General features: G+C 41.6%; 1 protein-coding gene across 2 annotated transcripts in view; it reads left to right on the forward strand.

Moving 5' to 3' along the window:
* Positions 1-22,800, forward strand: part of si:dkeyp-23e4.3 (rho GTPase-activating protein 7) — a 251,409-nt gene that overhangs the window by 182,517 nt on the left and 46,092 nt on the right. The window contains exon 1 of one of the 2 annotated variants that reach the window (XM_039776151.1): positions 17,273-17,465. The exons of the other annotated variant lie outside the window; for it this stretch is intronic. Within the exon in view, the coding sequence (XP_039632085.1) occupies positions 17,453-17,465 (13 nt within the window). The 5' untranslated portion in view covers positions 17,273-17,452. Of the gene's footprint in view, positions 1-17,272; positions 17,466-22,800 lie in introns of those variants that run through there. 2 annotated transcript variants of the gene reach the window in all.

The raw sequence follows: 22,800 nt of genomic DNA on the forward strand, positions 1-22,800 counted from the left end.
ATGTTACCACACACATGTGAACGCACACGCCACCCATATTTTTACTGGTACCTCAAGTTGTGCATACATCATGTTAATTTTTGAGGACATGCTCAGATGATGCGTCAAAAGACTGCTGGGAACACATGGCAATGATGGAGCATGAAGTATAAACCAGGGCTGTCTCAATAGCATTATAGGCACTGGGGCTCCTGCCTACACAACCACTCACAGGAATCAAAATGTAAATGGTCGATAAAATTAAACATACATTTATTGTATTGGTACTTCCAATAAATTCAGTGTTTAAGCATCAGCAAAGATTAATCAACACAAACGTCGGAACAATATAACATGAGCCTTGAAAAACACAAAACTTTCAACATATAAATGATACTCAAATGGTAAACCATACAGACGGAGACGGCACAGTAAGAAAATACTATGAATTATTTATTATTAATCAAGTGTTCAGCACAAACATTTGTGAAATTTCTTTGCAGATAATTGAGTTGAAGTGGCATTAACATATAGGCTTTTACGTGATGTAGTGCGTGAGATCAGGCACGTGAGGTGGCAGAGGCGAGCGTGATACTGAATCAGAGGCGAATGCCAATGTCCACTTGTAACACAATAACAGATATTTATGGTTTAGTATAGTAGAGTATTTATTTATTGACAGCAAGTTACAACATACATAGATTAGCATGGGGCTCCCAGGCAACTGCCCAGTGTGCCCATGCGTTAGGATGGCCCTGGTATAAACCGGTCATAAGGCTTCATCACAAAGATAATTTTAATGATGAGAATACTCAGAGCAGTAGGAGAGGAAGAAGAAAGAAAGCATAATAAGGTAGGATAATGCCCTCGGCTGCATTTATTAGTTGTCACTTCCCAACATGAAGAATAGTGCAGTAACGAGCACCGAGATGGAAAGACCGAGAATCGCACCGAATGAGATTAATGCCTAATAATGGACACATTAATTTAATAATGAATGATCCATACTTTCAAGAGAATCACCCTCCCACTATTCTGCCCATAGGAAATGCGCAGAAAGAAACAGCTCTACCAAAACCCTTCTTGTTTTGTTTCTGATGTCACATTCACTCGTCCAGTGTTCCCGATTGTCTTCCTAACTCGTGTCCTGTGTGTCACAGTCACTGTGATCCCCCCCATGTCTTCTCTGAGGCTCAGTTTATCCAATGCCCCAGGAATCTCCACCTGCCTTCTTGAACTTTCCCAGGGTTGTAAAGAGTAAAACAAAAGACCCAGGGGTTCATGGAATTCAGAGCTCAGGGTACCTGTGTGTCGTTTTACTGTCAGTCACCCGCACAGCCCCACTTTTCTTCAGGGTAACATGCTCGCTACTACAGTACACTTTGCACCCGTGACTACTGTTGAGGTGATTGTGTGATATTGTGATAGTATGAGTCTGTGATAAGGAGATAATTCAAAGAGTCTGCAGAAGACCTGCCATAGGGAGAAGAATGAAGACGAGACAGAGGCTAAAATGCGGGGATTGTGTGTGGATGGTGAAGGATGTAAAAGTTAATCAAAGATGGAGGAGACTCAGCAAGGCAAGTGACCCTTAGCAAAACTGGTGGGGAAGAAGAATAATGGACAGGTGCCGGTCATAAAATTAGAATATCATAACAAAGTTGATTTATTTCAGTAATTCCATTCAAAAAGTGAAACTTGTATATTAGATTCATTCATTACACACAGACTGATGTATTTCAAATGTTTATTTCTTTTAATTTTGATGATTATAACTGACAACTAATGAAAGTCCCAAATTCAGTATCTCGGAAAATTAGAATATTGTGAAAAGGTTCAAAATTGAAGACACCTGGTGCCACACTCTAATCAGCTAATTAACTCAAAACACCTGCAAAAGCCTTTAAATGGTCTCTCAGTGTAGTTCTGTAGGCTACACAATCATGGGGAAGACTGCTGACTTGACAGTTGTCCAAAAGACGACCATTGACACCTTGCACAAGGAGGGCAAGACACAAAAGGTCATTGCTAAAGAGGCTGGCTGTTCACAGAGCTCTGTGTCCAAGCACATTAATAGAGAGGCGAAGGGAAGGACAAGATGTGGTAGAAAAAAGTGTACAAGCAATAGGGATAACCGCACCCTGGAGAGGATTGTGAAACAAAACCCATTCAAAACTGTGGGGGAGATTCACAAAGAGTGGACTGCAGCTGGAGTCAGTGCTTCAAGAACCACCACGCACAGACGTATGCAAGACATGGGTTTCAGCGGTCGCATTCCTTGTGTCAAGCCACTCTTGAACAAGAGACAGAGTCAGAAGCGTCTCGCCTGGGCTAAAGACAAAAAGGATTGGACTGCTGCTGAGTGGTCCAAAGTTATGTTCTCTGATGAAAGTAAATTTTGCATTTCCTTTGGAAATCAAGGTCCCAGAGTCTGGAGGAAGAGAGGAGAGGCACAGAATCCACGTTGCTTGAGGTCCAGTGTAAAGTTTCCACAGTCAGTGATGGTTTGGGGTGCCATGTCATCTGCTGGTGTTGGTCCATTGTGTTTTCTGAGGTCCAAGGTCAACAAAACCGTCTACCAGGAAATTTTTTAGCACTTCATGCTTCCTGCTGCTGACGAACTTTATGGAGATGCAGATTTCATTTTCCAACAGGACCTGGCACCTGCACAAAGTGCCAAAGTGACCAGTACCTGGTTTAAGGACCATGGTATCCCTGTTCTTGATTGGCCAGCAAACTCGCCTGACCTTAACCCCATGGAAAATCTATGGGGTATTGTGAAGAGGAAGATGCAATACGCCAGACCCAACAATTCAGAAGAGCTGAAGGCCACTATCAGAGCAACATGGGCTCTCATAACACCTGAGCAGTGCCACAGACTGATCGACTCCATGCCACGCTGCATTGCTGCAGTAATCCAGGCCAAAGGAACATCAACTAAATATTGAGTGCTGTACGTGCTCATACTTTTCATGCTCATACCTTTCAGTTGGCCAACATTTCTAAAAATCCTTTTTTTGCACTGGTCTTAATTGATATTCTAATTTTCCGAGATACTGAATTTGGGACTTTCATTAGTTGTCAGTTATTATTATCATAATTAAAAGAAATAAACATTTGAAATACATCAGTCTGTGTGTAATGAATGAATCTAATATACAAGTTTCACTTTTTGAATGGAATTACTGAAATAAATCAACTTTGTCATGATATTCTAATTTTATGACCAGCACCTGTATATACGGTGTCGTCTGAGTGACAGAACTGGTGAGGCCTCATCTGGAGTCCTGTGTGCAGTTTTGGTCTCCAGGCTACAAAAAGGACATACAGTAGCAGCGCTAGAAAAGGTTCAGAGAAGAGCGACTAGGCTGATTCCAGGGCTACAGGGGATGAATTATGAGGAAAGATTAAAAGAGCTGAGCGTTAATTGTTTAAGGAAAAGAAGATTAAGAGGTGACATGACTGAAGTGTTTAAAATTATGAAGGGAATTAGTCCAGTGGATCGAGACTGTGACTTTAAAATGAGTTCTTCAAGAACACGGGGACACAGTTGGAAACTTGTTAAGAGTAAATTTCACACAAACATTACAAAGGATTTTTTCACACAGAGAACCACAGACACTTGGAATAAGCTACCAAGCTGTGTGGTAGACAGTTGGACTTCATGGACTTTCAAAACTGGACTTGATGTTATTTTGGAGCAATTAAGTGGACAGGACTGGTGAGCTTTGTTGGGCTGAATGGCCTGTTCTTGTTGAGACTGTTCTAACATTCTTAAAAAAAAAAAAGTCCCAAAATTAAGTTGGGGTGCCAACTGGGCCACCCTGTTTACTACCGGCAAGAAAAAAATGAACAAACTGGCAGACGTTGGTGCTACAACAGAAAGATTCAATTAATCACCTCCAGTGTGCCTTACTACATACAGCGTGTCAAAGTAATGGGCATCAGGCTTTGGGAGAGCTCTTGGTTGCTTTGGTTCAAAATACGACGCCACCTTCAGGGGAGTTCAGCTTTTATATCATCTGGACCAGAACGGCTGAGGCTTCGCTGGCTCAGTTGCTCTCATTGGGCAGCTTCTCAGTATTGTGGGGGAAAGGTGACAACCCCCACCTTTTGTCCCGGGGTGGTACTGCATAGCTGAGGTGATCCCAGAAGGCAATACTCTGACAACAGTAGGCATACAGTATATCTCCACTTAATTACATAATGGAGGAAATTAGGGAATTCTTAATCCATCACACGTGGCCATTGTTTTCATGGGTTATAAATGCCTCAGTTTTAACAAATAGTTGTCGTATGGGTACAGAGTGTAGACGAACTGATAAAGATCCCAGTTAGTATAAGACCACCGCATGTATGATTGGCTCACTTTTGTTCAAATGTGCAGTGCCTTCACTGGCTTCCATTCATTTTGCTGAAGAAGCTTCAGCCCCCTCGGACCCCAAATGTCATGAAGTGGTTAAGAAAATGGAGAGATGAAGATACCCTAACCTTAGACAGTGACTTTTTGGAAGCTGATGAAGGAATAACGGCACTTTACGGCCAAGTTCATCTTCACATTTCATGCGCACAGACAAGCGGTTCTCATTTCGCACACCGTGTCCCAGGTCTCCCACACACATTCCCGTTTCTAAAGACTTTACACTGGAAGAATGCGCCTCATTGTCGTCATTCATTAAAACTCCTCGGCGGCTCCCTGCACAAGCTCATTTTGTAGCTGCAGAGTTAACTCCTCCTGTCTTTTGGCATGCAAAAGGGTCTTGGCGGCCGAGTGAGTGCTGACCAGATAATGGCAAACCAGGCTGGCATGGCTCACTTCTTTAACCAAGACAAAGGGGATTCCAATAGGGGTCCGGCACACATCAGCAAAAAGGATTCCCGGTGCTCGTTTATCAGTCTGCTTGGCAAGAGCATCATCTCAAATATAATAAAAATGAAAAAGGAGAAGAAAAAGGAGAAAATAGCTGACAGAATCCTGTCCTCCCAAACAATGAATGAAGAGGTCCCTTGTGTCCAGTAAAAAGATAAATGGAGCTGGCAGGTCTATCTGGCAGATGCCAGGAAGTGCCAAATTGAGATCTGAAGAACAAGAATTGTATGCCGGGCTCCTCGACAGCAGTGCTGCTGGGAGCTAGTGCTAATTATACAAAAATACTTTGAAGCAGTGATTTTATTTTATTTAATTCTAAGAAAATGTCACAGTGATATGTTAGTCATTTTTTCGTGAGTCTAATTGAGCTACAAACGTGGCGATTTATGTGTATGTCAGAAAGTGGGCATCGCTACCATTGGCTCCCCAGCTAAAGCACACACTAACAATGTGTTATCCATCAGCCTCAGACACAGTGTGCAGCACAGATAACTTGATTTTTTCATTCATCTGAGCACTAAGTATGGATGACAGGCGTCTGAATATGAAATGTGATCAGGCCAGAAAAGAATGGAGGTGGAGAGGCCTCCAGAAATAGCCCAGCAACAGTGTTATGGAAAAAAAATATGAAAGTGAGCAAAAACCTGGACATTTTCAGCACACTGGAGACAGCAGAGTCGTGCGCATGTTAGCTAGTGGAACAAACCCAACAACAAAGAAGTCTTAGAAAGCAGTCAGTCCGCCACCTCTGATGTGATATAACACATCCATTGGGCAGGCACTTTTCATGGAGGAGTTTTATAAAAGTAACACGTCCTCTCCTTTGGCCGTTTAAAGATCTGCACCTAGCTTTACACATTTATAGGGTCACTAGACGGGTAATCAGCGTAGGCCTCAGTGTTAATGTCTGCAGTACACTATTCAATGCATATGTCTCGGATATATGCCATTCGTTAAAAGCAGTGTTAGTGCCTGTGATGCGCCATCTGTTGGAATGAAAAATGCAATGCATTTTATTACTAAAAATGTTTGTGAAGTGCCATCTGTTGGAATGACAGAGACATAGCAACCGGGCCAACACATCGACCGACATACAGACACTTTATCCTTTAATTAAGGTGGATTTTTGTCATGTGTGCGGTTTGTTTTTCTTGCAGTTTTTTTCTTTAACCTGTTGTAAAGCACTTTGAGTTACATGCCTTCTATTAAATATCTTGTATATAAATGTCTGTGCGTGGAAGTGTGTCTGTCTGTCTGTCCGGCCCAGAAGTGAGAGGTGATGTCGGGGTAAGGACTCCACCACAGAGGAAACAAACTCATTTACCCGCTAATACACAAACGAAGCAAGCATGTCGGCAAAACAAAACCTCTGAAGAAAGACAAAGTTGCTTAGCCGCTAATACACAAGTGATAACAGCACATCGGCAAAACAAAAGCTCTGAAGAAAGACAAAGTCGTTTAGCCACTAATACATAAGTGATAAGAGCACATCGGCAAAACAAAAGCTCTGAAGAAAGACAAAGTCGCTTAGCTGCTAATACATAAGTGAGGAGAGCATATCGGCAAAACAAAACCTCTGAAGAAAGACAAAGTTGCTTAGCTACTAATACATAAGTGAGGAGAGCATATCGGCAAAACAAAACCTCTGAAAGACAAAGTCACTTAGCCGCTAATACATAAGTGAGGAGAGCATATCGGCAAAACAAAACCTCTGAAGAAAGACAAAGTCGCTTAGCCACTAATACATAAGTGATAACAGCATATCGGCAAAACAAAAGCTCTGAAGAAAGACAAAGTCGCTTAGCCACTAATACACAAGTGAGGAGAGCATATCAGCAAACCGGTATCCCTTTTACTTTTCCTCCAGCTGCTAATACACAAACGAGACAAGCATGATGGCGAATTGAAACCTCCGAAGAAAGACACACCCGCTTAGCTGCTAATACACAAGTGATGAGAGCACATCGACAAAACGAAACCTTCTACCAGAGTAGTTCCTTTCAATTACCTGACATCTCTACATTTCAATTTTTTTTCTGACAATTTCAATAGTTTCTAGGACCCCAGGGTTTTCACACCATGGCTTACACAGCTAGTGTTATATAAATATGCAGTACATGATGTTGTTGTTGTAATGTAATTCTCAACCTGCAATATAGAACTCATCGGAAGTGTTGGGAAATGTTACTGTTAAAAGTAACTTTGTTACATTATTCATTACTCACAAAAAATAACTAAATGCAGCTCATTAATATCAAATGTAATGTATTAAAAACATGGCATTATTTTTGTTTTAGTTCAGTTTCTTCTTTGCACATTTGACTGGCCAGTATTTGTTTCTTGTGACAGGAGCCCATAAACAAACCTCCATGGGACTGACCACAAACACGGCCATATTTGCCTTCTGTTTTATTTACCTGTTCAATATGAAACCCGTTGGTGCAATCAAAATAAAGATATTTTGCAGCCTTCATGACTACTCCATTTCAGGTCAGGATCATAACATAAAGCAGGATTCAACACTCTTCATATTATCATACAGCTTTTAGTTGGCCTTTTGTGGTTCCTTTGGAAGTCAGATCTAGTGTTGGGTGCAGTAGAACATCAGCTCCAATGAAGCTCATTTTAAATGTACATGTAGTGATCAATAGGACTCCATGTTAACACATCACAAACAACCTGTTAATAATTTTAAACAAGTCTAAATGTGGTCGACAAAACTTTCATCTTCCTTCTTCAAAGTAGCGATTATAAGGTAACAGATGAGGTCTCTCAAAACGCCTGTTTAAGGAACATCTCCCATCTGAGCCCCCAAAGATTAGTGAGGTGAACACTGGCTGTTGTGCCACCAAATCACACAATTTTAGAATATTCTCAGTACATCAAATAACTGAATTGCGACTTAACAGACACCACATTTATCATATCTAGCCAGCGGACCACCCACCAGGTTTACTTCTTGTGCGACCCTCGGTACTGCGGCCACTGTCACTGTCTCCCTGTGACCCCAAACTGGGACAATTAAATGTGTACGTATGACTTTTTCTCCGTTCTTGTCACTTGATTGCACACGATCTTCGTATTTAACCTCTCCTCACGAGCTGCCATCCGATGGCCAGAACACATGCATTTATGATGACCACAGCAGGCAATATCTTTGTGAAATAACACAATCGCTTTTTAACTTTTATTTTTGAGTAGCAGGAATAAGCCTCTGTAGTAATGCACATCTGTTCTTTTAAGCAATGCTGGAATTTATACTTCAATAAACTAAGCATTGCATTAGGCTACCCATTAATTTAAAAAGCAATCTGACTACAGTATGTAACACACATTAACCCTCTATGCTGCGCGTCAGTAAGGACACCAACATCCTTCTACTTCCTGAGCCTCTGTGTCAATTAATGGGCCAAACTATCAGAGGTCTGTGTGGTAACTCATTGGGAACAGGCATAAGGCAGGATCCACCCCAGTTCAGGTGCCAGTCCATCACAGGGCACGGTCCTGGATACGCCAATCCATGAAGATGGCATTTCAAGAACAGTAATCCAGGGTCTCACAGTGGCGCAGCACTAAAAGACTGCATCACCTCACCAGCAATGAAGATGCTCTAACAACAGAGAGCACTCAGCATGAAATTCAAGATGGTATCGTGCTCCATTTTATTAATATTCTATCAATTTTCCTCTGGATCTAATAACCAAGTGCCCTGGAAGAATGGAATAAAGGCTGGTTGTGTCAAGTATCTTTTGTCAAGGCCGAGGTTAAAACTCACATCACCCTCAAGATGGTTTTGTACAATGTGATGGACATTTACTGCCTTAAACAGGAGGAGATTTAGGTTGAAGACAACATTGTATAGCATTTCTGCTTCCAAAACCACCTCCCTTATAAAAAAAAGAGAACTGGCATTTTAAAGAAAGACGCACTTATATGACATCACATTACTCTACACTCAGAAGTGTACATTCATCCACATGGAACTATTTAAGAATTGGCAAATCACCCAACATGCAAAATGTGATAGCAAAGCAAATTTAGACACAGGGAGAACATGAAAATTCCACACAGGTGGCAACCAAATATGAGATTTGAACCCTTGGCCCATGCCATGGTGGTGTTACCCACTGCGCCATCGATGTTTCCAAACTCATTGATCATGAGCAGGGTCACATGGCAGCAGAAACCTACCCCAGCAAGCAATGTGTTCAAGGCAGGAACAATCCCTGGATGGGACGCATTATATTATATTATATTATATTATATTATATTATATTATATTATATTATATTATATTATACCAGTAACGGCACACTGCACAATAACATGTGGTGAATACACTTGAGGGTGGCATGGTGGCACAGTGGGTAGCGCTGCTGCCTCGCAGTAAGTAGATCCAGGTTCACTTTCCGGGTCCTCCCTGCGTGGAGTTTGCATGTTCTCCCCGTGTCTGTATGGGTTTCCTCCCACAGTCCAAAGACATGCAGGTGAGGTGCATTGGCGATCGTAAATTGTGCTTGGTGTGTGGATGTGTGTGTGTGCCCTGCCCAGGGATTTGTTTCTGCTTTGCGCCCTGTGTTCCAGCAGACCCCCGTGACCCTGTGTTAGGATATAGCGGGTTGGATTATGACTGACTGACTCCACTTTGACTTGACCATTCCTAGTTTTCATCCGCTTTCTCTGTACGTTTACCATTCGTTTTCTCAGCAGTTGATGCGATTGCTGCTTCCTGAGCAGCTCTTCTGTTCTCCACCCCAGTGGCCTGCTTCTTCTCTTCTTTCATCGGCATCTTTTCACGTTAAAACTGATTAAGTCAGTGTTTGTGTTGCAACTACTTAGTACGTTTTCTTAATTTTTCACTTAAACTGGCACATAAGTCTGCCTAGAGAATGATTAAAGATATGAAGAGGTAGAAGACGTGATGATGATGGTGGTGGTAGGGATGAGAATGGCACCTGTACACATGTGCCGCATGGCCACCCTGCTAGCCGGTGCTGAGAGTTGATTCTGCAATAAAATAAAATAAAAATAAAAAGCCAATAATCTTGGAGGTCAATCATCACCCCGAAGGCGGACAGTAGACATCACGTAGTATATGTGTACCAAATTTCAGGTCAACAGGTCAAACGGTTTATGAGCTACAGGTGATTTAAAATCCTGGACAGACAAACGAACAGCCACGGTAGTGTATTATATATAAAGATTATATTATATTATATTATATTATATTATATTATATTATATTATATTATATTATATTATATTATATTGACAAGTGGTACCTTGTACTTACAGGAGACCGGGTCTGCATGTTCTCTCTGTGCATTTTCCAATGTCCTCCCAGATCTCAAAGTTTATTGGCAATTCCAAACAGGCTTTACCCCTTTTGCCTAAAGCTGAGCTGAGTGACAGCAATGCTTACTAAAGTTCCTCTGTGCTGCCCTATATCTCCATTATGTGTGTTATTAATTGTTTATTAGCCTATCATGAACACTCAGTATAGCAATTTTCAGTACAATAATCCAGGAGTCCTAATTATCCAGAGTACAGAAAAGTGATATTCGTAGCAAGGGGTGAATGCTTCCTGTCAAGCTGATTAAAGACGTGATTGTTCAGCCCATCTCTCCATGAGTCTTATATTGGATGGCCTGGTGGCACAATACTTGGCACTGCTGCGTCATCGCCCCTGTGTTTGATCCCCAGGCCAGTCAGTCCCTAACTCTATAAGATTAACGTGTTCTTGTATTCATTCGTGATTTATTACATACCCAAAAGGCATGCATGCTTTGCTGACTGGCAAGTGTGCACAAATGTGTCATGAAGTGGACCGACGTCCCATCCAGGACTGGTTTCTACTTTAGACCTGATGTTCCCAGGATATCCGACTGCTCTTTTTGATCCCATAGGAGAAGAAGTGCAGAACGTGTATGCTAAAATGAATGGATGGATGAACAATATTTGCATTTGTTAGCATTTCTGTTTGTTTTAACCTTGGCATTTTATTTAATTTTGCAAAATGCTTGCAATTGTTTTTCAGACACTGTTAACCAACATGAGGCCCATTGTCTCATTTATTGATTTTACAGTATTAACTGTGTGCTATGTGCCTAAATTGCTAGATAAACTGTTATGTTCATCATCCCCCTTACCACTTAGTTCTTATCTGCTTATCTAAATGAAACAAGCGTGCCAGTTCAGAGCTGGCAGTCAGGCTGAGTCCTCTGGTACCACCGTAAACTGCCCTGGTGATATGACCACTAATACACCCAACTGACCTTGGCTGTTTGCGCACGTACTTCCCATTAATGGAGACGGCATCACCTTCTTGTCAGCTGCTTGGCACGTTACGCTAAGTGAGCCTCATGGGTCGGTGAGGTGTTTCCACGCGCGCTATTGACTGGCTGTCCATGCTCTCTGAATGTCCTTTTGAAAACTGACAAACTGACCTTTCTCAGGAGTAAATGTTTGACTAGCGCTGTTCCTGGCAGAGCTGAATGTCCGCTCACTTGAAGATTTCTGAATGTATGTGTGCAGAGAAGACCTGCAGCCACACCATGAATGGCTGGGTAATGCAAAATCTGATACAAATTATACATATATTAGATCTATATACATGCAAATACAGTGACGTGCAGAACTTTTGGTGGACAGTGTCACTTTATGAGACAGGATCTGTTAACATTTTATTACCACTGATAATGATAAGTGTAAGCAGAAAATCAATATAGTAAGTGATAATAATGGATAAATTAAAATAATATACTTAAAATAGATAATAGAGAAAACAGAAAAAATACAATGTATTCAAATAACTATACATAACGTGAACACAGCAATAATAATCACACAAGCAAATCAACAAATACACCTAGGATAAGACATGTATGCTGTAGGTGACAGAAACAAATGCCCATATAAAAATACCAATATTTAAAATCTAACAAAAAATATCAAAAGATAAACCCTCTCCAAGTTAATTATATTATATGAAATGTGGTTTTGCTGAAAACTGTACTGGACATTGACAGCATTTTCATAAAACATACCAAAATGATGCTTTGAACAAACTGCTGTTGAGATGACCGTACAGACAGTCTGGACAAGGCTAATGTGGCCTTCTTGGCAGCAAAGTGCAGTCCGACTTTCCCAAATGATTGATTCCTTGTATGGTCTTTAATGTTATTTGGAGCAAATATACAAACAAAAAATGATTTAGTTGCATAATATTTTTTGCCACAAAGTGGTGAACAATGTTTAACTGATGCTTGTTAACTGCGCTAGCACAAGTTGATCTCCCGTAAATGTGATGTTGCACTCATCGGTTTGTTACATTCACCGCAACACACTATGGATCCAAAAAAAAAACGAAGGTGAAGGTAAAGTTTGGGATCTGTTTATACTTCAGTCCCTGTACCTGATCAATGATCTTTGTAATATCTGAGTATGACTTCAGTGAGGATCATCAGGTGAGGAGGTAACGTCAGGGCCTTTTGAGCGTCCATAGGGCTCTTAATCTGGCCTTGGTTGGCCCGAGACGTCTCACGCTTGGAATACAAAGGTGTACTCTGGCACTGAGCATCTCTGCATTGGGAGATTATATACTGAGGCGAAAGCCATGACACTACAATCAGGATATTGTTAAGGAAAGTTTAGATGATAATTCCAAACTGATATCCAGCAACCCTGCTCACAAGAACTTGACTGTATGCATTTTACACAGCAAATATTTTAGGTCCTCCGCCAACTAAAAGAGCAGGCGTTATACGCAAAGTGAATATGTGTGACTTCATACCAAACAACGTGACCAACACACAAATATTTATTACTAAAAACACACAGAGATCTTCAAATGGCTGTGCACCGACGCTTCCCATCCAACCTGATGGAGCTTGTGAGGTGCTGCAAAGAGGAATGGGCGAAACTGGCCAAGGATGGGTGTGCCAAGCTTGTGGCATCATATTCAAAAAGACTTGAGGCTGGAATTACTGCCAAAGGTGCATCGACAAAGTATTGAGCAAAGGCTGTGAATACTTATGTACATGTGATTTCTCAGTTTTTTTATTTTTAATAAATTTGCAAAAACCTCAAGTAAACTTTTTTCACGTTGTCATTATGGGGTGTTGTGTTTAGAATTCTGAGGAAAAAAAAGAATTTAATCCATTTTGGAATGAGGCTGTAACATATGTGGAAATGTGGAAAAAGTGATGCGCTGTATATATATATATATATATATATATATATATATATATATATATATATAAAAGGAATGCTAGGGATCGCCGTTTCCCCGTTAAACCCATCAGACAGACCCAGACACAGGTTAAAAGCACTCAGAAGTATTTTTAATTCTTCTTCTTTCTAAGCAGTGCTTCCAAAGCACCCCAGCCACAGTAAACATCCATCCATCCATCCATCCATTTTCCAACCCGCTGAATCCGAACACAGGGTCACGGGGATCTGCTAGAGCCAATCCCAGCCAACACAGGGCACAAGGCAGGAACCAATCCCAGGCAGGGTGCACAGTAAACAGCCAATACAATATAATAAATAAGCACAATAATTCTCTCCTCCACCTCCCAGCAAGCTCTGTCACACTCCTCCCGACTCTGGCTCCCTTGCTGGGTTTCCATCAGTCCTTTAAATAGTCCTTGACGCGGAAGTGCTTCTGTCTTTCTGCACTTGCTCACACTTCTGGGTCAGATGGAGAATTGGCTTTATTTTTCAGCCCAGGAGTATTTCAGGGCTCCCGTCCTTGTGACTTAGGAGTACTTCCGGGCTATGGATGAGGTATTGCTCCTCCTGTACTCTCACAGCTCCTCCTGGTGGCACCCACGGTACCCAACAGGGCTGTGAAACTGCACTTGGCACCGTTACACTCCAGGGGAGCTGTCATCTAGCAATTTGGTGGAGTCAGTGTCCTGGAAATGCCGCCTTCCTACAGCCTTCCATCTTGGGGTGCTTCCCAGCCAGGATGAGCTGCCGGTTGTCTACCACTTTATATATTATTATATATTATATATTATAATTCATATATAACATAGAAAGAAAGCAAGCAGTAGCCTTGCTGCCAAGTTGTTTGAATGCCCCCCGTTCAGCCTTTGAAGGTCACTCTTTCATCAGTTCTTTATGTTGTCCTTGTCCATGGAAGCACTTGAGTCTCCAGTCCTTGTAATAAAGTCTGGCTGACCTTCTACTTGTCACCAGAATGTTTCAGAAGAACTCATCCCAAGCTTTTTCTCTTGTGGCATGGAGATGAAAAATATGTAAACCACTCGAGTCGCATTCATTGCGCTCCCCACCAGGAATCCAGAAAGTGTGAATATTTTGTTTGCGGCCTGCAGCATAAAAAATAGTTCTGTGACAAGGACTCCTGCAGCCTGGCTGATCAGATTTCAGAATGATGGCTCAGGGTGGAATCGATTTGAAAATCCAGGCAGCCATCATGTTAAAGGGATTGCCGTCTATTTATTATTGAAATGTCTCTTTAAGATGTGTGCGATGAATGCAGTATGGTGGGAAGTGGCACAAATCTAACGATGTAGTAATCTGAGTGGCCCAGTGGCTGACAGCTGTACAGACCTGAGCGCATTTCCCTTCCAAGTCACTGTTTGTGCGTGAAGCTTCTCCATCTTTGTCATGGCTGTTCTTGGAGTACTCTCATTTGTACATATAATCCAAAGACATTTAGTCAAAGTCAGGTACAAGAAAAATTAAAAAATATTTGCTATCTCTTGCCCCACATGTGTACCTTCAGCGCCTTCCTTCTGTATTCACGTTTGTGAACATCTCCTCACCGACGTTCATTTTCTTGAGCCCTTTCCCATGAGGCCTGCTTCCCAGACTTGGTCGTTATTTTCGAGGTGCCTTTCTCGCCTCCTGTCTGGTTTTATACTGGCTGTCTTTGAAGGAGACTCCCTCAGCTTACGACTTTACTCCTTCTTGTGCCTCTCACACTCGCACTTTCTCTTTTGTCATCAGAGCAAAACTGACCAATCAGATTGTTCAGAGTGTCTGGACGCACAGACCTTAGTGTTTTATTATATAGTTGATATTTCAGTAAAAGCACACATGTTTGGAATGTTGTGAACATACAACTGGATGACTTGACACGTGGATTATGAGACACAAGCAACGTCGGATTTTTTTTTATGGATTTTCTATTAATTTAAAACTGAATCCCATACTCAAGGGCGCCAGTGGAAAGTATGGGGAAGTGCATTTAAGACTTAAACCTGGAAGCACTTCAGGAGTTGTGGGAATCTGAAACTAGCTACCAAGACATGGAGATGAAGCAGAAACCTTAAGAACCTCGAAGAAGAATCTGGATGAGATGTTGGGACAGCTTAGCTGTTAGCTAAACAAACGGGCCTGATGGACTGAATGGTCTCCTCTTGCTTGTCAAATTTTTTATATTTCTGATATTGCTTGCTGCTATCCAGCCACAGATGACTGTTTCAAATCAAAACTTTGTTGCCTCCATTCTGCATATAAAGTGAGTTACATTTGTTTTCTTGGCCATCACTACAAACTGCAAAAAATGCATATTCAAAAACTCGACAAAAAAACTTATAATGGGAGATGCTTTGCGTTCATTTAGCAAAAATATCTGCCAACAGAATAAGGAAAATTTACATGACAAGATTTCTTAAAGTAAGCTAAATAATCGTAAATATTAATATTTTGATAAGTCAACAATTCTTACAAAAAGGAAAACAAGATTTAATGTCATGATATAAGTACTTTTCTCTTGCTTAGATTTCATTTTTTGCAGTACATTGGATAAGAAACGTAAAAAAGATATCATTTTTTGGGTGGAGTACTCCTTTTAAAGGTTACTTGGTATTTTCCCAGTATCAATCAATTTTATCATCCATCCATTATCCAACCCGCTATATCCTAACTACAGGGTCACGGGGGTCTGCTGGAGCCAACACAGGGTGCAAGGCAGGAAACAAACCCCGGGCAGGGTGCCAGCTCACCACAGGGCGCACACACACACCAATTGCCAATGCACCTAACCTGCATGTCTTTGGACTGTGGGAGGAAACCAGAGCACCCGGAGGGAACCCACGCAGACACGGGGAGAACATGCAAGCTCCATGCAGGGAGGACCCAGGAAGCGAACCCAGGACTCTTTACTGCGAGGCAGCAGCGCTACCCACTGCACCACTGTGCTGCCCCAATTTTATCATTTTTGTTATAATTATACCACATCTGAATTCTTCCAATATCATCAAATAATCACTCATACAGTATATTCATTTTCAGTTCAGGATCACAGTGGTCTGGAGCCTGTCCTGGCAGCCGAGGGGGCATTGTCTGATGTTGGGACGGGGTGTCAGTTCATCTCAGGCAGCCAGGCGCAGTGGTTCAGGCTTTGGACCTCAAACCCTGAGATTGTGGGTTCAAATCCCACCACTGACCCCGTGTGACCCTGAGCAAGTCCCTTCACCCACCCAATTGAAATGGAACCAATTGTATCTCAAACGTTGTAAGCCACCATGGATAAAAGTGTTGGCCAAATCAAATTCAATCACAGACATACTGGCCCATTTGACCTGACCTATATGTGGGGGGAGACACATGTGCCTAGAAGGAAACCCACCTAAACACAAGGGGATCTTACAAATTCCACACGGACAACCGCCAGCCACAGAATTGAAATCCAAGATGTGGAATCAATGACAAAACAGGCATGCTGTCATTTCATAGAGCATACCATCATGAAACATAACTAAAAGTAACACGATAAAATGATCGTTCCATTTTCCCAAATAAATTGCAAAAAAAAAAACTTTAGAGAGCACAAACAATTAAAAATGAATTGATAGTAGACATTCAGCATGCATGGGGATGTGAGGGGACTTGGGGGACTCAAAACCTAAACTGGCTCTGGACACAAAGCGGAAAGGATCCTCTCCATCTCAGAACACACCACATTCTCCCACTCCCACTCACTCTTATCCTATTCTCCTAACACACTCATCTTGTGGATGTGGGAGGAAAACCATCTCAGACATGCGGCGAGCAGGGAATGCCTGTGAAGAGTTACTGAGTCAAAGAGCAGGTGTGGAAACAAAACATCTGGATTGTGGAGGAGAGGGCGTCATGCTGTTGGTACCCCAGGAGAACTCTGGCTGTTACTACTGGGGTGGGGGAGTGTGGGATGTCTGAGCGTCGTTGGTTTTCCTTGAAATGTTTATTTTATTTAAGCACCTCTCCCCATTGTCAGCATGCCTTACCACAGTGTGTTCGGTTGTTCCCATCTAATCTGTAAAATCTGCATTTCAAATGCTCTCCTAGCCAGCTGAATCGACAGCCTCTGAGCCTCTGAGAGGCCCCCCCCCGCGTAGTTGGTTCAGTCCGGCAGAGGAGTGGTAAAACCTGTTGCTTCCAATTTCACTCTTAAAGTCAGAAGTGACTCGAGACAGCATTTGAGAGTGAGAGGCGGAATGTAACAGAGACAGAGGAGCTGCTGCTGCCGCCGCCGCGTGTTGTTTGAAGATGCATATGTCACTGGAGGGGCTCATTTCCTAGAATGCTGCCAGAGAGGCGGGTTGGGCACATTATCAATCAAGGGGATAGAAAGTGGAAAGACACAGCATGATAATAACACGTGAGTACTTGTGGCTCTTCTGGTGTTTCTTTTTGCTTGCGGAAACTGTTTTATGATTTTATTGTGACATGTGTGAGGCAGATTAAGCATATTTTACTTTCAAATTTTTAGGCAATATAGTAAGTCTCAGGTTTGATTTCTCAGCCTTATAATTCAGCACTTTGATGATCCACAGTTAGCAGTGCCTTGTGAATTTAATCTAGAGATGAATAAACTACTGTCTGGGTTCCTTTCCTTCTCCATCTATCTCTTTATTTGTATCTATATAACATTTCCTTCCCTAATATTATCATATCCCTGTTATTATTATAAAACATATAGTGCCTGTCTATCTATATCTAAGTGTCCATCTAATACAGTGCCTTGCCTTTCATTCACCTCTACCTATTAACAGCAACAACATTTTTGTAGCACATTCTCACTCAAACAACTTAGCTCAGAGTGCTTTACAAGATATCAAAAAAGTAATTACATGCAAAGAAAAACAAATTAATATTACATAAGAAAATAAGGGATAAATAGTAGACAAAAAATAATCTGTTCATCTAATATAGTGCCTTTCACACCTAACTACATATTTCATTAATATATATATATATATAAAAAGTCAATGTGTGTATGTATGTTCCGGCATCACGTCCAAATGGCTGGAGCGATTTTCATGAAACTTGGTACACATGTTCCTCACTGGTTGACTAAAAATACTGTGGGGTGAAATCAGCCCTAACTCACCACCCCCTTCTGGGTAGGGTGGGGGTGATCCTGCGGTCTTGTATGCATGTTATCATCCAGTTGACACTGGGAACGACCACCAGAGGGCGAACTGGAGGTGACTGCCAGCATTCTTTATGTTTGAGCGCCACCACCCACCTGTTGCTTTTGACATTAAATAGAGTTGGCCAGTTCTGAGCGTCAACCGGATGACAACATACATACAAGACCACAAGGCAAACACATTAGCGAGTCTTCATTGTTTGTTCATATTATTTTTTATTTATTTATTTGTATTTTAAACTAAACTTATTTTCCTCCCGGGCAACACTGGGTATTTCAATTAGTCTATCAATAGAATTTGAAATAGCTGTGGAAGAAGAAGTATACAAAAAAATAAATAACGCACACTTTACATAAGACAGATAGTAATATGCAAGCTTTCGAGGCAACTCAGGCCCGTTCTTCAGGCAAAATGTAATAAAGAAACTGGACTGACACAGACAGCCTGTCTACAGACCCACAATGTATTAAAAACGTCATCAGAAACTTCAAAAGACTTCATTTGGCAGTTATCTTAGCCAAAGATCTAGGCCATACATTGTTCTCCTCTCTCACTTAATGAATCATAGCCTGAAGAGGTCTATTAATTTTTTACATCTAAGATGTCTCACTTATAGGTTTTCCAATGTTGTTATTTGTCCTGGTGTCTGTATAAACTCAGAGAACTCCAGTCTTTATATTACATCTTGCCTGAAGAAGGGGCCTGAGTTGCCTCAAAAGCTTGCATATTGTAATCTTTTAAGTTAGCCAATCAAAGGGGTTGTTTTGCTTGACTTCTCACTACATTTAAAATGGCTAACACAGTGCAACACCCAAGTACTATAAGACAGATTTAATTAAAAGAAATACATTCCTTAAAGTATGTAGTGCCTTCCACATAAGTCTACTTATTTGTCTAACATAGTAGCTGTCACATACCTCTACGCCTCTCAATATCTTTCTCTTGATTTTACATGGTGGCCTTGACATCATTCTGTCCATCTAATATAGTGCCTTTCACACCTCTCTACCTACTGTATCTATCATTCACAGTGGGCTGTTTAGTAGTGATGACCCCCACACAATGCCACCCGATCTGATGTGGGGACAAAAATGGTGATGACCACATTTTGTGAAATATTCCTGCTTATCCTGTGCGATTTTGATCTCTTCTATATGTTATCACTTGGAGTGGGTTACCTGAAGAGGAGTTAATAAAGGGAACCGTGTTGCAATGTCGCCACATGTACAGTTGGACAAAGTTTGGCCATTGAATACAGGAATTCACTTTGAAGGGTTTTCACCCCTAAAGGGTACCGAGTGTGGTGTTAATTGATGTTTTTATGTGGTTGTGGAGATGAAGCTGATGGTACGTGTGTTTACCACCAGTAGAGTAACATGTAAAGGGTTTTATAAAGTGGCCATTATTTTGAGTTATAACCAAACACTTGGGCTGAGAATTTCAGTTTTGGTAAAGACTTGCTCCACATGCCACATCAGTTCCCTTCTCTAATACGGGGCCTACGTTAAAGTTATACGATGGCTTTATTATATAAGCTAGTAGAGAAAAGCCAAGCAAAATGACACCTTTTATTGGCTAACTAAAAAGATTACAATATGCAAGCTTTCGAGGCAACTCAGGCCCCTTTTTCAGGCAAGATGCAAGCTAGATAAGGTAATTTGGGCCGGTCTGAGAAAGTGTGGGTGTCCATCACTGCTCTATATAACACACAGGCATGTCTTCCTAGGTCTGGTCCTGTCCTGTTCCCAGTACCATAATGCAAATTGGACTCCAGTAGTAGTAGTAGTAGTAGTAGTAGTAGTAGTAGTAGTGTCTACTTTTACCAAATCATTATTACCACTTTTTCCTCTTTTATTCAGTAAACCTAAATGGTAACTTATCAATCAAACTGTTTATCTGGCTCATTAACCTTTCAAACAGCAACCCACTGTATATTCTGTGCATACCTCACAACAACACAGGAAGCCATTTTAACATAGTGTATCAGAGAAAAAAATATCTGAAACATCTTAAAAACGTTTTCTGGATTGTAAGATGTACATTTTAATATTCAATATCTGGCATATATTTCTAATGGGACAAAACTAATTAAAAAGGCAGGCTCAGTTATGGGGCACACTCTGGACACCCTGGAAGTCATTAAAAAAGGAGAGGATTAAAACAAAACTGAGTGCCATTATAAACAATGCTGCACATCCTCTCTCCGACACACACACACACACACCTGAGGACTTGTAGCCAATGAAATATTCAGCAGAAGTGTGTCAAGAAACACAACGGGGGCTCCTTTATACCAGTGGCAACAGGCCTACATAATGCCTCACTGGGATTGGGAAGTTTCATTTCTTTTGAATTTTCTTGCTTTAGAGTCATTCCAGAGTGTGTGTATCTATATACTGTATTTATCTATTTATATATTTGATGAGCTTCTGTAAAAAGCCAAAATTTCCTCGGGGACAAATAAAGTTCCATCTAAAGTGGTTTCCCACCAGACACACTGATAAGGAGGACATCAGGTCGTCTGCTCTGAGCTACAATGGAGTTCTGTATTTTAATACTCTTGTTTATCATAGTGCCAAAATGAATGTATATACAAGTAATGCAGTAACATCATTGATACTTACATACAAAGTTAATTTTAAACAGAGATCTTAGCAAATACAGCATACAACTCCACAAACACTTTGTCGTAACCACAAAAAATGTGTTTCTACAGTTTTTCCAGTTTCTAGCAGGGCCTCGTCATATCTTCTAAATGCGTCTCGCATAGAAGCTTTGCACTTCTTTAAATTCCATCCATCCATCCCACTATATCCAAACACAGGGTCACGGGGGTCTGCAGGAGCCAATCCCAGCCAACACAGAGTGCAAGGCAGGAAACAAACCCCGGACAGGGCGCCAGCCCACCACAGGACACACACACACAAGAAGCACACACTAAGGACAATATAGAATCGCCAATGCACCGACTGGACTGTGAGGAAACCCATGCAGAAACATGCAAACTCCACGCAGGGAGGACCTGGGAAGCGAACCCAGGTCTCCTAACTGCGAGGCAGCAGCGCTACCCACTGCGCCACCGTGCCACCCCACTTCTTTAAAGTACATGACACAATTCTGCTTTCAGCTTTGTGTTTCTATTGTATTGTCATTTTCTGAAACTCAGGATCACATCTTGCCTGAAGAAGGGCCTGAGTTGCCTCGAAAGCTTGCATATTGTAATCTTTTTACTTAGCCAATAAAAGGGGCCATTTTGCTTGAGTTTTCTCTTGAAACTCAGGGAAAACACACAGAGTTTGGGACTCAAGCAGGTGCTGCTCTAAATGTAGAGGCACTGCTTGAAATATGAAGGAAAATTTTACAGTATAGCAGATATGAACATATAATTTGAAATATACTATTATATGTACATTCATTTTCTAGTTATTAGGATTTCCATTGAAACAAGGGTGAGGGTGACTCGGTGGTTAGCTCTGTTAACTCACAGTTCTGACTTTTCAGTCCAAATCCTGGTCAGGTCACCATATTCTGCTTTTTTCTCCTACATCTCTAAAATGTGCGGACACTTCAGAGAGCACTCGCTGATGGACTTGATGGCTTCCTGCCTGTTGACCAAGGCTGCTTTGATAAACTTCAGCTCCCATGAATTTGAACTGGATTAGCCAGTTTTGAAAATGGATTGATCAGAATGGCATTTTGCTGTGCTCAGATAGCCCGAGAGGATTAGAGGAAAACAAAAACTCAAGTTGGCAATAATGTCAGAGAAAATAAACCTGCAGGTATTCCAGGGTCAATTCAGTGATATCTCGTCACAGAAGAGACAGGTTGGCAGGTCATGATAATGAAAGGGTGGGACAAGTTTGCCTCCCGAGGCCATGCGTTACCTCAACACAACAGGTGGCAACAACTCTCTGGCGGGTCTTCCGTGTGCACACCCACAGGGCAGCATGGGAGTTGTAGTTCCGATGGGTAGCCTGGCTATGTTGTGTGGGAGCCACCAGGGGGAACTGGCAAAGAAGCTGTCCCCACTTTAGGGACGTTCAGCCTGACCTGGAAGTACTTCCTGGATGCAGAGTGGTAACACTGGAAGCAGTTCCAGGTCTGGTATTAAGGAAACTGCTCTGCTTTACCTGGGGGAGTTGGAGTTGGGTGTGGAGGATGGACAAAAACTCAACTGGTAGGAGTGGAGGAGGAGAAGAAACAGAGGGAAATGAGAAGTGTAGTTGTGCAAACGGTGTTGAGAAGCCTTTTGTGAGGAATTGGATAAAATAAACCTTTTAACAGAATCAAGACTTGTGTCTGGAGTTTGGAGTGCTACTACGCCACCTACTGACCACAATCTACATAGGAAAAAAGTCCTACAAGATTCATTGCTGCATGGCAATAATTTCCTTCACACACTATGTAGCATCAAAAAAAGCTGCAGGGTTACTTTGGCCACATAGCAGTGGTGTAGATGAACACCATAGGAGGCCGGACAGACACAAAAGAACTTATTATTAATTGGGGAAAAAAATATACATAAGTATTTAGGACTGTCTAATAGTTGCTCATATTTAT

The sequence above is a fragment of the Polypterus senegalus genome, chromosome 13 (genome assembly GCF_016835505.1).
Source record: "Polypterus senegalus isolate Bchr_013 chromosome 13, ASM1683550v1, whole genome shotgun sequence".
Classification (NCBI taxonomy): Eukaryota; Metazoa; Chordata; class Cladistia; order Polypteriformes; family Polypteridae; genus Polypterus; species Polypterus senegalus.